At 39.3% G+C, this 15,892-nt stretch overlaps 1 protein-coding gene across 3 annotated transcripts in view; it reads right to left on the minus strand.

The window, feature by feature from the left end:
* RAPGEF5 (Rap guanine nucleotide exchange factor 5) overlaps positions 1–15,892 on the minus strand; it is a 235,495-nt gene that overhangs the window by 128,513 nt on the left and 91,090 nt on the right. For all 3 annotated transcript variants that reach the window (XM_081536402.1, XM_081536404.1, XM_081536403.1), the window contains exon 7: positions 12,178–12,226. In XM_081536402.1, the coding sequence (XP_081392528.1) occupies positions 12,178–12,226 (49 nt within the window). The remainder of the gene's footprint in view (positions 1–12,177; positions 12,227–15,892) is intronic.

A 15,892-nucleotide genomic window follows, 5' to 3' on the forward strand; every position in this document is an offset into this window, starting at 1 on the left:
CTGGTGGGCTGCCGTCTATGGGGTCGCACAGAGTCGGACACGACTGAAGCGACTTAGCAGCAGCAGCAGCAGCAGCAGCAGCAGGCAGAAGAAAAGAACCTTTATCTCTCTCTACCTTCAGAACTAGGATATGGAAATAGGCCTTTTAAACATATGAAAACAAAACTAAAAATCAAAATGAAGAAAATAGAAACATAACTAAGGTGGCAATTGTATCTGTCATGCTCTTCTATTTGAGCTGCTGCTGCTAAATCGCTTCAGTCATGTCCGACTCTGTGCGACCCCATACACGGAAGCCCACCAGGCTCCCCCGTCCCTGGGATTCTCCAAGCAAGAACACTGGAGTGGGTTGCCATTTCCTTCTCCAGTGAACGAAAGGGAAAAGTGAAAGTGAAGTCGCTCAGTTGTGTCCAACTCTCAGCGACCCCATGGACTGCAGCCTACCAGGCTCCTCCGTCCATGGGATTTTCCAGGCAAGAGTACTGGAGTGGGGTGCCATTGCCTTCTCCGTCTATTTCAGCTCGAGTGGAAGAAAAATGGGCACCATTTCTAAAAGCATTCATCTGTTTCTAATGGTGTAAAGAAAACCTCAATCTCAAATTTCTCACAGTCATTTTTCTACCAGAAAACAATAATATGAGAAGATATAAACTTTATCCATTAATTTTAATAGGTCTTAAAGCAAATGCTTTGTTTCTATTCTGTATCTGCATTTTCAACACACAGAAGTTGGCCCTCTTTTGGCAAAAGGAGAACCAGACAATCCCTTTAGTCTTGTCAACTTGGGGTCCTGCCCACAATTTATCAGGATATGGCTGTGGATCATGTGCACTCACTTAAAGCCAAGGTTAAATTCACTTCCTCTTTAAACTAGTGGGCCTTCCCTCCCCCACCCAAAGGTCTTCCTGGTAAGTTTAGTACAGAAACTTCAGTAGGAATATTTGATTATTCCTGAGTCTGCCCACTAAATAAAGCTTGGTAGCTTTATTTCTCTTCATTTACAAAGGCTTTACTGCCAATGCCATGAGAGCTTTTAATTCTGTTACCATTCACATGACAAAATTTCCACTCAGGTCAGGAAACATTGAAAAGTTGGGCAGTTATCCAACTAAACTTGAGGAACTTTAGAAAATCAAATTTTAATTTAGTTAAGTAGGAATTCTGATGCAACCATTCAGAAGGAAACCTAAAATTATTTTAAAAAATAATCTATCCATCTGTTTCCTCATCTCCAACCAAAAAGACTTACGTCAAAATACATCGCTGAAGTTGTAGATATAAGCCTTCATTGTCTCCAAAATTTTTATCATCAATCTCATTCCAAAAACAGATATCACTGTAGTATTAAAATGCAATATTTTTATAACTATCTGAAATTGCAAGTAGCTAGAAGGACAATTTGTCTAGCCACTTACAATGTCTGATTAAGAAATTCTGAAATGTGAAGTAGTTATGTGTCACATTAATTAGAAAGAACAGTATGTGACATAAATTTCACTTTTATCATAACTGGCTCACTTTTTCTAGTATAATTCAGTTGAATCAAATTGTGTACTTTGCATTACATACTATGGCACATTATTTAACTTATATTTACACACACTGTGCCTATGTCATTTTCAGTTTTACTGAGAACAGCTCCATTTTCATGGCTGTTTATACAATTAGACTTTTAATGTGACGAATGATGGACAATAGCTGGGTCATGTGGCCAAGACAAAGATTTCCCTTGAGTGTGCTTACTTGTCAATACAAATGATAGCAGAAAATGTTCCCTGAAAAAGGTGGGGGAGGGGCCCATCTGTAGACCCTCACTAAGGAAAAAGTCAAAAAACGAAAAAATGTTCAGAAAAGATACTGAGTTATCAGCAGTTATTATTTTTCCATTCTACCTAAACAGACAACAACGAACACCACCTAATACTTGGCACTGAGGGCACGACGTGCAGACTCAGCATGGCCCTCCAGCATCAACCAAGCCCAGCATCAACCAACCCTTTTATTAAAAAAAAAAGAAAGAAAGAAACTGAGGCTGAGGGGAGCCAGTGACTTGCCAGAGTGAACACAGCCCAGATTTTCTGACTACATGCCCAAGACTGCCAGGTTTTGGTAGCAGACTGTGTTCACCAGACCACAGAATTTCATAACTTTGTAAAAACAGCATACAACAAGGATTCCTCTACTTAAGGAATATTTTAGTTCATAAGATACCAGTTTAGCCATTAATATACCTTCCCATTTAATTATCCAGTCATCTTGTTCTTGTAATATTTCCTTAACTATTCTAATATTTTAGAACATCTACCAACCAACTGCTTTTATTTTGTAGCTTGGGTGTATACAGAGAAGCAATCATAGCATTTTTAACTTAAAAATGGATCACAGGTCACTCTCCCCACCCCCTCACCCATGCACCTTGACCCCCTCCATGTAAACGTTCATTCAAGCACACAGAATTAGTCAGATACAGGGTTTTAAGTGTATGCTCGTCCTTCTGGGGCACTTGGTAATTAGCATACTAGCCTCCCGGGCTGGCCTCCAGACTCAGGGTGGCATATATCATATGTTCTTCTGGGAAGCAGCTCCCAAACCCCAGAAGACCAAGAACAAAGGATCTGGCAGGCTCTAGAGAAGCCACCTCATCAACAGTGTATTAAAGACACCCATTAGTTGCCTCAATCAGCTAATTAACTCAACAAATGCAAAACCTAAATCATTAAAGAAAGTGGTTCTGATTGCATTGCTGGGCTCTAATTTGGTGTCGCTAACCCAGCAGGGTGGGAACAGGGCTGCTCCACAGAAAACAAAAAAACGGTCCACACTGGGCAGCCGCCATGGGATGGGACTGAATTTTTTATGAAAGTTGAGCCCTACCAGGAAGTTTCACTGGTGAAAAAAGGGTACCAGGGAGACCTCTGTGTTTATGCTTTGAAATTTAAATCAATTTAAATATAAATTGCTATCCTTTTTAGTCATTATGAGAAAGAAATAAAATGTGGGTTTCAGATCTCTGGTGTGCAAATGGTCATTAACTTTCATTTGACCTTGGGTGTAGAACGAATATTGAATTTATGCACAGGGTACACTCATTACACTCATCTAGTTTCCTCAAAGAAAACACGTTCCCAGGAGCTGTAGTGCTGGCAGCCAGTTTTCCACGCTCAAACAGAAAACTGTAGAGTCTCCGCTTCATGTCTCTGTCCCACCTTCCACCCAACTCTCTGCTCCAAACCTCAGGAAACTGTTTCCCAAGGTTTGGTCACATTTATAAGACACAGGCAATAACAGGTAAGAATCTGAATGGCGTAAAATCATTGTCCTGGACCAAACGAGACCAGAGAGCATCAGTGCTCAGTTCTCCCTTCTGGTACCTGGTTCCCTAAAACAAGAACAAGCTCCGTTTAGAGTGATAAACACCTTTGTCTACTGAGCCTTATAAATATTATCTTCCTTCGCTGTAGAGTTCCTGCAGCGCATTTTTTAAAACAAAGGCCTCTAAACCTTGCACTCTCACGTACACTCTGCTGTGGTTATTACCATTCTTCACCTCCTTGGCTAATCAGTTCCATTTACTCTCTTAATGGACACGACCATGTGGAAGGAGGAAAAAGAAAATCATCTTGCCTTGCTTTCTAATTTCCTAAATTCTAAGTAACCCTCAGGGTTAAAAAGAGCCCAACTTCCATGCTGGTTGCTCTCAGATACCGTGCTACTCAGGAGAAAACAGGGCAAAAGGCTATTTTCTTTTATGGTATGTCACTGAATGGTTATTTATCATTTTGACTTAATAGCTCTAATTACAAAAGACAGTGTCATGGGATTCTTTTTTTAAAGGCAATTTTCTTCGTATCCCAGTGGGAGAGTTAGAAAAAATTTACAAAGCATCTGCCTCATGCATTTTCAATTGTTCCTGGGTTTCATCGATGCTATTATTTTCTTGATAGGAAGATTTTTACATTTTCAAGTACGTTTTAACTTTGCATTACATTGACAATGACTGTTTCAAGACTCTTATTATGGTTTCATGCCATTAAATAAAAAAGAAAGATACAACTTGTCAACCACTGAATCGATCACTGTTTAGTAAGAACATGTGCTGGTGGAGACGGGATGTGAATGTACAAAATCCGTCAGCTGCCAGAAGAGCCTCTGGAAATGTTAGAACAAGGAGTTATTATAGCACCGAGAAGGGGGAGATTTTTACAAACTTCAACAATCAGCATGGTGTTAGGCAAAGCTCTCTCTTCTCAGGAAAACATCCTAGATTCTCAATCAATCAGGAAGACCAGAATGTTGTGTTGATCATTTTGGGGGAAAACACATGCTACTTCTTTCCTCTTGGTTGACAAATGCTAAATAGCACATTTGTTAGCGGGGCTAACAAGACAATCGGTGTGGGTCTGTGCTGACCACGAACGGGAGCCGTGGCCCTGCCAGCTCAGCATCCAGGAGGCGGCAAAGGAGGAGAGGACACAACACAAACCGCGTGGAAACACTGGTTCCGAGAGGAGAAGGTGCACCCTATGAGGACAGGTTGGGGAAGACTTTAAACGTTTAAGGGGTTGAAAATATCACTAAAAAACAAGCATAATATCTCAGCTGCTTAAAATACAGCCAACAGACCTCTGTCGTTACGAACTAGTATTTTCTAGCTTGAACATTCATTATTAGAGCACTCAGAGATTAGATGGAAAAAACTATTCAAGACAGGATTACTACAGCTTTTATTAATACTTTCAAAAGCATTTAAATTTTTTCAATAGCAAGTTAATCACAGGAAACCAGAAAGAGGTTTGAGATAGCAACAATTGTACCAGCATGTTAAGTCTGTCTTTGTTGGTGCTTAATTTTATTATTACCATCCACTCTAAAATTCCCTTTTACTGTGCATTCTCCTTTATGAGCAATGTGTTCATGAGAGAATAAAGTCAAACACTGTGCTACATTAAAATAAAAAGTAAAAAGTTAGAGGACCATAAAAGTAGAAGCAAGTCCAATGGCTTAATGGTTATTTTTCTTTTTCTAAATGTGCAGAAGGGAAAAACTTTTCTCTACTGTTAAAAATAATCAGTCCATCTATTTCATTTCTCATGACAAAGCAATGGGGATGTCTTCTCTTTGAAGCTTCTGCCCTGAAGGAGAACATGTCTCTTCAATTGTGTCAGACCTCAAACCTCTCTGCAGAGCTTCCTGTCAACACTGACTCCCTGCCAATCTCACAAAGGGGCTTAAAACTGCTTAAGTTCCTATAACGAGTAATTGGTGACCAGTGACTGTTACCAGCAGCAGATCTTCAAAGCTAGGAATTTAGCCAGGTAATAAAAGGCCCTCAACTTGTCTGATGGGTTCACCCGGTTTACCAGATCCCGTGGTCACCTGTTGAATGTTTCACAAACACGCAGTTCAGTGTACAGCAAATAGTAATAACCAAGCTGGAGAAATCACATACCCATTCAAATGCCTATTTAAGCTTGAGTATAGGAATCAAAGATGACTGAACAAACAAGAGGATTTCTGAGGCTAGGAGAAACAACTTAACGTGAATGTAAAACTTGGGCTTCCTTCTCATCCTTTCCGGCCTAGTAAAAATAATGTTTCTAAAAGCTAAAACTAAACACAGTAGGTAAAACCATTTTATACAATTTTATGTTATATATATATATATATATTTAACATCCCAAAGAAATAATAAAATATCTTGGTATAAAAATAACACGTTAACCTGAATCCCTGGCTAATTTATTTGAAAAAGAGGTGAAGGACTTCCCTAGTGGTCCACTGGTTAGGACTCTGCCTTCCAATGCAGGGGTCACAGGTTCATTCCCTGGTTGGGGAAGTAAGATTCCACATACCTTGAGGTCAAAAAGCCAAAACATAAAACAGAAACAATATTGTAACAAATTCAATAAAGACTTTAAAAATGGTCCACATCAAAAAAAAAAAAAAATCTAAAAAAAAAAAAAGAAAAAGAGGTGGAAAATCGCTGCTATTTACTGCTTGAAAAATGTAAGTTTTCACTCGATTCTTTTCCATTTCCAGAAAAAAAAGTAGAAAAAGTGAATGCCTTTCCATAAACCACATCTTTACTCCCCACAACAACAAGGGAGGGGACCCAGTGTAGCCAGGAAAACTAGAGACTGGATGTTGGAAAGCCTGGGTTTGCATTCGGCTGCAGCCTTCTTAGCCTGTGTACTCTCAGGCGCGACATTTCCCTCTAAATCCTCTCTGAATCACAAGCTTCAGACAATACGAGTAATTCCTCCTGTGGTGAGCACTCTGCCCCAGTAGCCATCCCTCTTCTGCTGGTTTTCTCTGGGGAGCTACACCTGCCCCAGCCTCAGTTCGTGGGACTTAACCTCTGTATCCTACCCTCCACCCAAGCTTCCACTGCTCCAGAGACGGGCATTCCATCCTTCCAGCAAAGTCCCCACTGAGACTTCCGTGGGCCTTACCAGGAAAGAGGTTCTCTCCTGCTGAGACTGATTAGCTCCACAGACACCCTGAGCCAATCAAGTCCCCTTGTGGTTTTCAGTTTATTTTTCTCTCACTTGTCCCTAAGAGTCCTGAATAAAACATTCCCAAGGTTGTGACTCCATTAAGGATAATGAAACAAATTAATGAAAATATTCACTATTATAATTAAATACTGGAGCTGGAAGGAATCACGAAGGTTCCTACATTCTATACCCACCCCCTCATGGTACAATACAAAGTGGAATCCCTTTACCAAAGTCACAAAGACATTTAATGGTACAGAGTCTAGAATCTCTTCTGTGTTTTCCAAACATTAATATCCTCGATACTTAGTTTTAAAATATTTAACTAGGTATGGACTAGGAGAGAGAGTGAAATATAAAAACTGCCAAAGAGGTTTACCAACATGAGATTTCTGGCTTTCCAGAAATAAAAGCCCACCATGGCGCAAATTTCATCTAATCTAAAGATACTGAGAGCTAAACATGCTTTGGCTGTGGATTCCCTTGAAAAGGGGAAGAAAATGTCTCCTAAGACTCTAACAATTAGCAGTAGAATTAGCAATTCAACAAAAAAGAAACAAGTGAAAGGATATCTGTGTTAATGCCTTAAAACCGTGTGAAGCCTTAAAATGCTATTCACATTCACTAAGGTTAGGATTTAGAGGAGAAAACTGTTTAAAGGCACATCCTAATGGCTTCTTAGAAAATTACAACAAAAAGATTTTTTACAAAGCTAGATCCTTAAATCATCTATATAATCTATCAATTGACAAATACTTTTATTTCTGTTTGTACAGAGAGCTGAAACCAAAAACTTTTCCTTTATACTAATTCTTGTTTTAACAACCCTTCACAGAGAGACATAAATCTGGCATGACCACCTGAGCCCTAATTAACAGTTCTACTGCAAGACAGATATTAAGGCAATCAATTCCTTTTGTCAAGCCCTGGATGTGCCAACTAGTAATACTTTTTTTATTAGAAGTATAACAGTTTCTTTCTATTCTACCTTAAAAAAATCAAAAGTTTTTTAAAAAAATGAGCATACACAGAAAGTACCAGCTAAAATTCTGCAGCTAAAATTCTGCAGCTAAAATTCTGTTTAAGGCTGTGCTTAATAGTTCTTCATTTTATCACCTCCTAACTACATAGTAATACATTATCCTTTTTCAGACAGCCATTGACTTACTCACGTTTATTTATCTATGAAATAAACATTGTGATTTTAAAATAGCAGGGAGCCATATTTGTCCTTGCTCACCACTGTACCGTCAATGGCCTAGAGTAGGTGCTCAGTTAGAATCTGATAAAGGAATAAAATGAGTTAGGTTCTCATACTTTGCCGCTATTATTTTTCATCTACTCTCAATGCCAAATCAAGCAGCAACAGTGTAGGACGAATCAGGTGGGTATCTCCTGAAGTTCATAACTTGAATTCTTTGAATACTGCAATATCATCTTGTTGGTTACTTTTGCCCCTAGACTGTTTCCCAAATTTGTTGTGGTTTGGGGAATGTGGCACAGAAAAGTCTGTTTTTCTCTAAAAATGTTCTTTGCTTACCCTATTTTTCTAGTGAGAAAACTTATTTAATTTTGTCAGGGACAAAGTAAGAATGCCAACTATCTTTTTTATTATTCAATTTATATATCACAGGACCCTAGCTAATGAAATAGCATGAGGGGAAAAAAGGAGAGTTACTTGGGTTGGTAAGACAGAGATAAAATAGCCATGATTGATAGACACTATATTTGCCTATAAAGAAAACCCAAGATAATTTTAAAACCAGCTATTACAATTCATTTAAGTTCAACCCTTTTGATAGGCACAAAAACAAGAGTTCTCATACAGGAAAAATAAACAATTAGAAAAGATAATAGATGTGGATCAACAAACTGATTCAAAGTATATATGGAGAGGGAAAGGACCCAGAATAGCCAAAACAAGGTTGAAGGAGAAAAAGCTGGGAGACTGACAGTACCCTGCCAACACTTACTGTAAAGTTACAGTAATCCAAACAGTGTGGTACTGGTGAAAGCACAGACAAGTAGGTCAATAGAAGAGAATAGAGAGCCCAGACATAAACCCACACAAATATAGTCAAATGACCTTTGGCAAAGGAGCGAAAGCAATAAAATGGAAAAAGGATAGTGTTTTCAACAAATGCTGCTGGAACAACTACACACACACACACACACACACACACACACACACACACACACACACACAAAAGAACCTAAACACAGACCTAACACTCTTCATAAAAATTAACTCAAAATGGATCACAGACTTAAATGTAACGCAAAACTATAAAATTTCTATGATGTAATAGAAGAAAACCTAGATGATCTTGTGTGTGATATGACTTTTTAGCTGTAACACCAAAGCCAGGATCCAAAAGAAAAGAAAGATAAGCTTGACTTGATTAAAATTAAATATCTCTGCTCTTTCAAAGACAAGGTGAAGAGAATGAGAATACAAGCCAGAGTCTGGGAGAAAACACCTGCAAAATATATCTGAAAAAGGACAATCATCAAAAATATATACAGAATTCTTAGGACTCAACAAGAAAACAAGCAAGCTGACTGAAAAATGGATCAAAGACTTTAACAGACACCTCATCAAAGAAGATATAAAGATAACAAGTAAGCACATGAAAAGATATTCCAGATCACATGCCATCAGGAAAATGCAAACTAAAACAACCAAATCTGAAACACTGACAACAACAAATGCTGGTGAAGATACAGAGTGACAGGAACTCTCGTTCACTGCTGGTGGGAACGCAAAGAGTACAGCCACTCGGGAAGGTAGTTACTGGAAGCAGCTTCTTACAAAACTCAGCATACTCTTACCACACAATCCAGAAATCACACTCTTTGCTACTCACCCAAAGTAGCTGAAAACTATGTGTGCATGTACGTGTCTGTGTAGATGAAAACTATATACAAACATACACACAGATGTTTATAGAAGGTTTATTTACAACATCTATAACTGCCAAAACCTGGAAGCAATCAAGATGTCCTTTAGCAGGTGAACAGATACATAAACTGTGGTACATCCAGACAATGGAACATGATTCTGAGCTAGGAAGAAATGAGTTATCAAGTCGTCAGTAGAAGACATGGATGAACTTTAAATGCCTATTACTGACTGAACAAAGCCAATCTGAAAAGGCTATCTACTCTATGAATCCAACTATGTGAGGTTCTGGAAAAGGCAAAACTATGGGGACAATAACATTAGCGATTGCGAGAAAATGGGGGTGGGAGGCATTAATAGGAAGAGCAGAAGGGCAGTGAAATGATCCTGTGTGAGACTATGATGATAACACATGTTATTAGACATTAGTCCAAACCCATAAAATGGAAAGTAAAGTACCAAGAGTGAATCCTCAACTATGGACAGTGGGTGACAATGATGTGTCAACATAGGCTATTGATTATAACAAATATACCCCTCTGAGATGATGGCAGTAAGGGAGCAGGGCATGTAGGGACACAGGGTATATGGGATCTGTGTACTTTCTGCTCAATTTTTCTGTGAACTGAAACTACTCTAAAAGGTAAAGTTTATTTCAAGAAAAACTGCCATGAAAGACAAAGACAGAAATCTTCACTTAAAAAAAAAAAAAGCTAAAACTACCGGTAGCCAAAAAAATAACAATCACTAAATATAACAGTAACCAAAGGCACCAAAAAATACATTAAGCAAAAAAATGTACAAAGCATTAAGAGACATTTTTAAGACAGTACTGAAGATATGAAAAAAGTGGAATGAAATCCTAGATTCATGAATGGAAACACTTATCTCCAAAGTGCCAAATTTATCTAATGACCTATAAATTCAATACAGTTTAAAAATTACCAATAGGGGTTTTCATGGAGCTTGACAAAATAAAACTATGAATTTATGTCCCCATCCCTGGTGTATTTGTGTTTCACTCTGTCCCTGAGAAGTTGCCAACGTAGTCTTGACATTCCAAGCTCCACAGATGAAATAAGCAAGGAAAATAGAGATGTTAACCTCATGGCATAACAGTCAACTTCATATCAGTCTTTGACTCTGCACAATCCACTGTGTGTGGGTCTTGCTTACTCTTCCTCATTTCTCATCACCTCCAGAAAGTTCAAACTTCTTAGCCTGACATCTGAAACCTACCTCTTTTTGCCTTATTCACTTTGCTCCAGCCACTCTCACCTCCTTGCTGTTCTCTACACACACTTTGCACACCCCTGTCCAATGCTCTTGCCTGGACGTCCACAGGGCTCACCCCTCAGTGACTTCAGGTCTTTGCTCAAGGGGCCTACCCATCCCACACTGTGTAAACTAGCAACCACCTCCTTCTCCAGCCCCATCTCCATTTACCTGCTCTGTTTTGCTCCAGCAATGACAGAGTATATGTATTTTATTATTTTCCCAACTTTTTCTAAAACTTAAAAAATAAATCTATCCTCCAAGGCACTATCATCCCAACTCATACAGACTGTAAATTTTGTCTCCTTATGGTTGTAGGAAACTACATCAGCTCTAGCACAATTTATATCTAAGACTCCCCTCCTACAACCTGTATACTGGTGGTCCCTTCTCCCTCTTGGCTTCCACCTATACAAATATCCACGATCTAATGCCATTCCCAGTGCCTGCGCTCTGCGGAATCAGATTGCTGTGCCTCAAATTTCTTCTCCACCACCTTTATAGTATCCAGTCTCTGCATTCTCTACAACAGTCAAATCAACAAAGATCTAGTACAAACACAACAAGGTGTGTTTGATCCCAAAAGTCACCGAGAGAAAAGCAAAGTTTTCGTTTCTAGCTAGAAAAAGGAAGATGCAAAATGTACGACTTCTGTTCTGAAGACATCTCTTGTTTCAGGCATTTCTTCAAACCTTAGCAACTCTCTGATTTTGTCACAGTGCTTTCACCTGAAAAGTCTTACCCTAGTTTAACATTCTCCACAAAGCACCTCCCCTCCGTTTGCCGTTCCATCCAGCACCGACCTCTGAACGGCAAGGGCTGCGTCCTCCTGCTACTCTTCTCTTCAAAGCAAGTGTTCTCTGCCTCACTGAGTGTCTGTTTCATACTGAGTTTCAGCAAAACATGGCTTTCTACCTCACTGAGCCTCTGTTTCATATTGAATTTCAGCAAAACATGGCTTTCTCTCCTCAAGATGTAGCTGAGAGCTCCCTTTTCCTTTCCACTTATTACATTCACAGATTGCTTCCTAAGGTATTAGGAATTGGATCCATACCATCAGTTCCTATGAAACACGCTTGCTATGAAATGTTATTAGACAATTCAATAATTTTTTTAAGAAGCCACTTTGAGATGAGAAATATAAAACAGAGACCACCATTACATTATCTATTTTCCTCTCTCATTATGACAAGTAATGTAAAGTGGTTTGCTTTCTTTTGCTGGGTACCTAGACCCATGCTTGCAGTGGGCTGCAAACACATTTTTAATTTTGAATTTCACTTTTCCTTGAAGCATGAAATAAAGCCAGGCAGTGAAATTTGAAAGAACTGTATATATGCCTGTGCTATTTTGACAGTAGAATAAATAATTATTAAAACAAATGGAGATATGCTTTCTGGACCAAATCTTTCCAGGATACATTCAACTGCTCACAACCACATGACATGTGAGATATCCCCAAAGAATCAGAATCTTCCTCCAGCCCCACGAAAGACTACTCACCAGACTTCCTTGCTTTCAAAGCAATAACAGCTGCTAGCTCTCTCTGCACCTAAGAAAATATTAGGGGGAAAACATCAAATTAGAGTAAGAAAAACATAGGTTTGTCTTTAGATCTGCAAACAAAGTTAAGAACTATTGAGATAAGAGTTAAGTTTGCTGCCATATTTTTGTTTGCTTTTAATAATATGGAAAAACTTCTGCATAGGAATTTTAGGCCAAAAACCTCAAAGAATCTAATTGACTTCCTTTAGAAAGAAATTATAAATAGTTGCCAGAATGTACACATTGGAAGACGTTGTTACTTATGACGCTTTGATGGGAAGTACCTCAAAAACATAACTGTGTAACGTTCAGAAATAATGCAAATAAATTATTAAAACAGGCACAATACTGTGGCAAAGATAGTAAATATTCTTTCTCTCTCAAAGATTCTAGTTTATACAGAAATTCCTGAAAAACTGAGGTAGGTGACCCTAGTTTAATTGGACTTCTGTCTGAATACAATGAACAATCACTTGAGACCTGACAGGTTTAACAGCAACCATTTCGGATAACATGCTGCATAAAAGCAAATGCTATCAACACACAGGGCAGGTGAAATGGCAACAGGCAGGATGAACTTTAATATCCTAAGTGCCTTAAACCTCACTTATTGTCCAGATTTTTGCTTATTCACTCATTCTCTCTCTTTTCCCTGAAGATATATGCTTAAATCCTTTCTTAAAAAGGAACATAAAACAGAGACCAAGAAAGATAACCACAGTCACTTACAAAGATAATGTGGGGAAAAAAAAGATAACATGAGGATAATATCTGGGAAACCTCTGGAGGTTTGAAGGGGTGGTGGTAGTGAGTTTGGAAGGGTCCTGCAGCTTAATGTGTTATACAAGTGACATTTTAAAGGCAGAGCATGGAAGTTCAAGGTTAAAGAAGATTTGGTATGGAAATTAATCTAATTTACACTGATGTATGTAGGCAAAAGCAGCTCAGTGAGACACTGGGACTCTGCCTGGGATCCATACCACAATGATCAAGGTATCGTCATCCCTGAAGAAAGCATTCCTCCTCCCCCACACTGCTTTACTGTCATGCTTTCCCTGGGTGGCCAGTATGAATGCCAGTCTAAAGGGTATATATACTCTTGATTTAACTGATTCTTTGCTTCCTTAGGACTTCCTCAGGAAAATTACAATGTAATGAGAAGATAATCAGTCCCTCTCTAATGGTGGGGGTTTGAAATCCAAAAACACTCTTGGGGGAATGGATAAAGAAGATGTGGTACATATATACAAAGGGATATCACTGAGTCATTAAAAAGAATGAAATAATGTCATTTGCAGCAACACAGATGGACCCAGAGATTGTCATACTGAGTGAAGTAAGTCAGACAGAGAAGGAGAAATATCGTATGACATCCCTTATATTTGGAATCTAAAAAGAAATGATACAAATGAACTTGCAAAACAGAGAGAGACTAACAGAGAAGAATCTGATGGTTGCTGTGAGAAGGACAGGGAGAAGGGACAGTTAGGGAATTTAGGGTTGACATGTACACACTGCTGTACTGATAATGGATAACAAACAAAAGACCTATTGTATAGCACCTGGAACTCTGCTCAATGTTATGTGGCATCCTGGATGGGAGTGGAGTTTGGGGGAGAAGGGATACATGTATATGTATGGCTAAGTCCCTTCGTTATTCACCGGAAACAACATTATTTGTCAATCAGCTGTGTGTGCGTGTGTGTATGCGCGCATGCACGCATGCATGCACGTGCGCATGCACGCACGCACATGGATGCTCAGCCACTCCTACTCCAATACAAAACTGAAAGTTTAAAAAAAATAAACAAAAATGCTCACAGATATAAAAATTTAGTTGAAGAACTTATGCAGAAAAAGAGAGTTGGGAGAGATAGAAGTGATGATTAATCAGAGGAAAGCCTTCACAAAATACTTGCATGTGTAGTAATGAAAAAGCAAAAAAATAAAACACAAATTAATGCCTGTTTTATATATTTGAAATTGTGTGTAAGGTTTATCATAGTAACAGCCTCTCTCTTCAGAATTCTCCCCTGTTACACGGGAGAATATTTGGAGGGGGACAAAGATACAGATTAGAAAGGCTCCCTGGGACCCTGTCAATGGCTTCCTAATGTTATGGGCGCCCAGGGAAGACTTCTCTTGGCTCAGACATAGGAAGACAGCACAGACAGAAAAAGATGCAGAAGGTGGCTCACTTAAAACTGTCTTCTCCACTCTCCTCCTTCAGTTTTCCATACCTGATACTCTCTTCATGAGAGCTTCAGTTTTTCTTTCTCAATTTGGAAATAAGACTCAAAACAGAATTAGCTCAGAAAAGGAAAATGTTATATTCCCAACACTATATAAAACATCTCTGCAAAGATTTGGTGGAGAAAGAAAGGGAGTAAAAGGATGAGCAAGAAACCTATAGAGCACTTTTTGGGAAGCCAAGAAGATGAAAAAAAAAAAAATGGATAGTGAGAAAGACAAGAACTTCACAGTTAAAAATGAACCTAAGCTTTTTCTTTTTTCCATAAAATAAATGAGAATACTCTACTGTATCACACCACATCCCCTGAACATCTGCAGTTACGAAGGACACACAAGTGTTACGTGGGGTGGTGTGTAGAACAGCTTCCAGATTTCTGCCCCCGAGGGAAAACATTTTTGAGCAAAACCCCAAGGGTAGGTTATTCTTCCGAGAAAATACAAAGGGGGAAGCATTGATCAAACAAATCACAAACTGGGTTAGATCCCATTAGAGTCTCCTATAGATGATTGGATGGCATCACTGACTCAATGGACCTGAGTCTGAGTAAACTCAGGGAGACAGTGAAGGACAGGGAAGCCTGGCGTGCTGCAGTCAGTGGGGTTGCAAAGAGTCTGACATGACTTAATGACAGAACAACAACATAGTATCCTCCTAGCACTTTTTTTTTTTTTTTTAGACACACTCCAGTACTTTTGCCTGGAAAATCCTATGGACAGAGGAGCCTGGTAGGCTGCAGTCCACGGGTTCGCTAAGGGTCGGACACGACTGAGCGACTTCACTTTCACTTTTCACTTTCATGCATTGGAGAAGGAAATGGCAACCCACTCCAGTATTCTTGCCTGGAGAATCCCAGGGATAGCGGAGCCTGGTGGGCTGCCATCTATGGGGTCGCACAGAGTCGGACACGGCTGAAGCAACTTAGCAGCAGCAATCATTATTTCATTATTTTCAATTGTGACTAATGCCTGTCTTCTGGGCAGAAGCTCCACTGAGGCAACCCTCTTTTCAGCACCATGACTTAGGGCCATCAACACGCTTGCACTGTTGCATCCCACAGGTGGATGAAAAGGCAACTTTAAGGGAACAGAGACAGAACCCAGGGGAGGGGGGAAAAAAAAAGGCTGCCTGAGGGAGGACAAGGAAAATCCAAAGGGAAGGCACGCCCCCTGAGAAGGGACTTGTAGCAGAAATCTTCAGAACAAATTAGGACTCCAAGCCTCCTTTAGCAAATACCTGTTCGGTTTATTCTGAAAACTTAAACTTTTAACAACTGCAGAAACAGAGGCTAGACTTTTCTTTGTAAGCACTAATAAGGGACTTGTTGGCAGTGAAAAACATAACACTCTGGCAACGCTCAAGTTTCCAGATGTCTGAAATCTTGGCCCACATTTCGATAACAACTTTCTGGGAACGCTGAGC

The sequence above is a fragment of the Giraffa tippelskirchi genome, chromosome 10 (genome assembly GCF_054371585.1).
Source record: "Giraffa tippelskirchi isolate mGirTip1 chromosome 10, T2T-mGirTip1v1.2.pri, whole genome shotgun sequence".
Classification (NCBI taxonomy): Eukaryota; Metazoa; Chordata; class Mammalia; order Artiodactyla; family Giraffidae; genus Giraffa; species Giraffa tippelskirchi.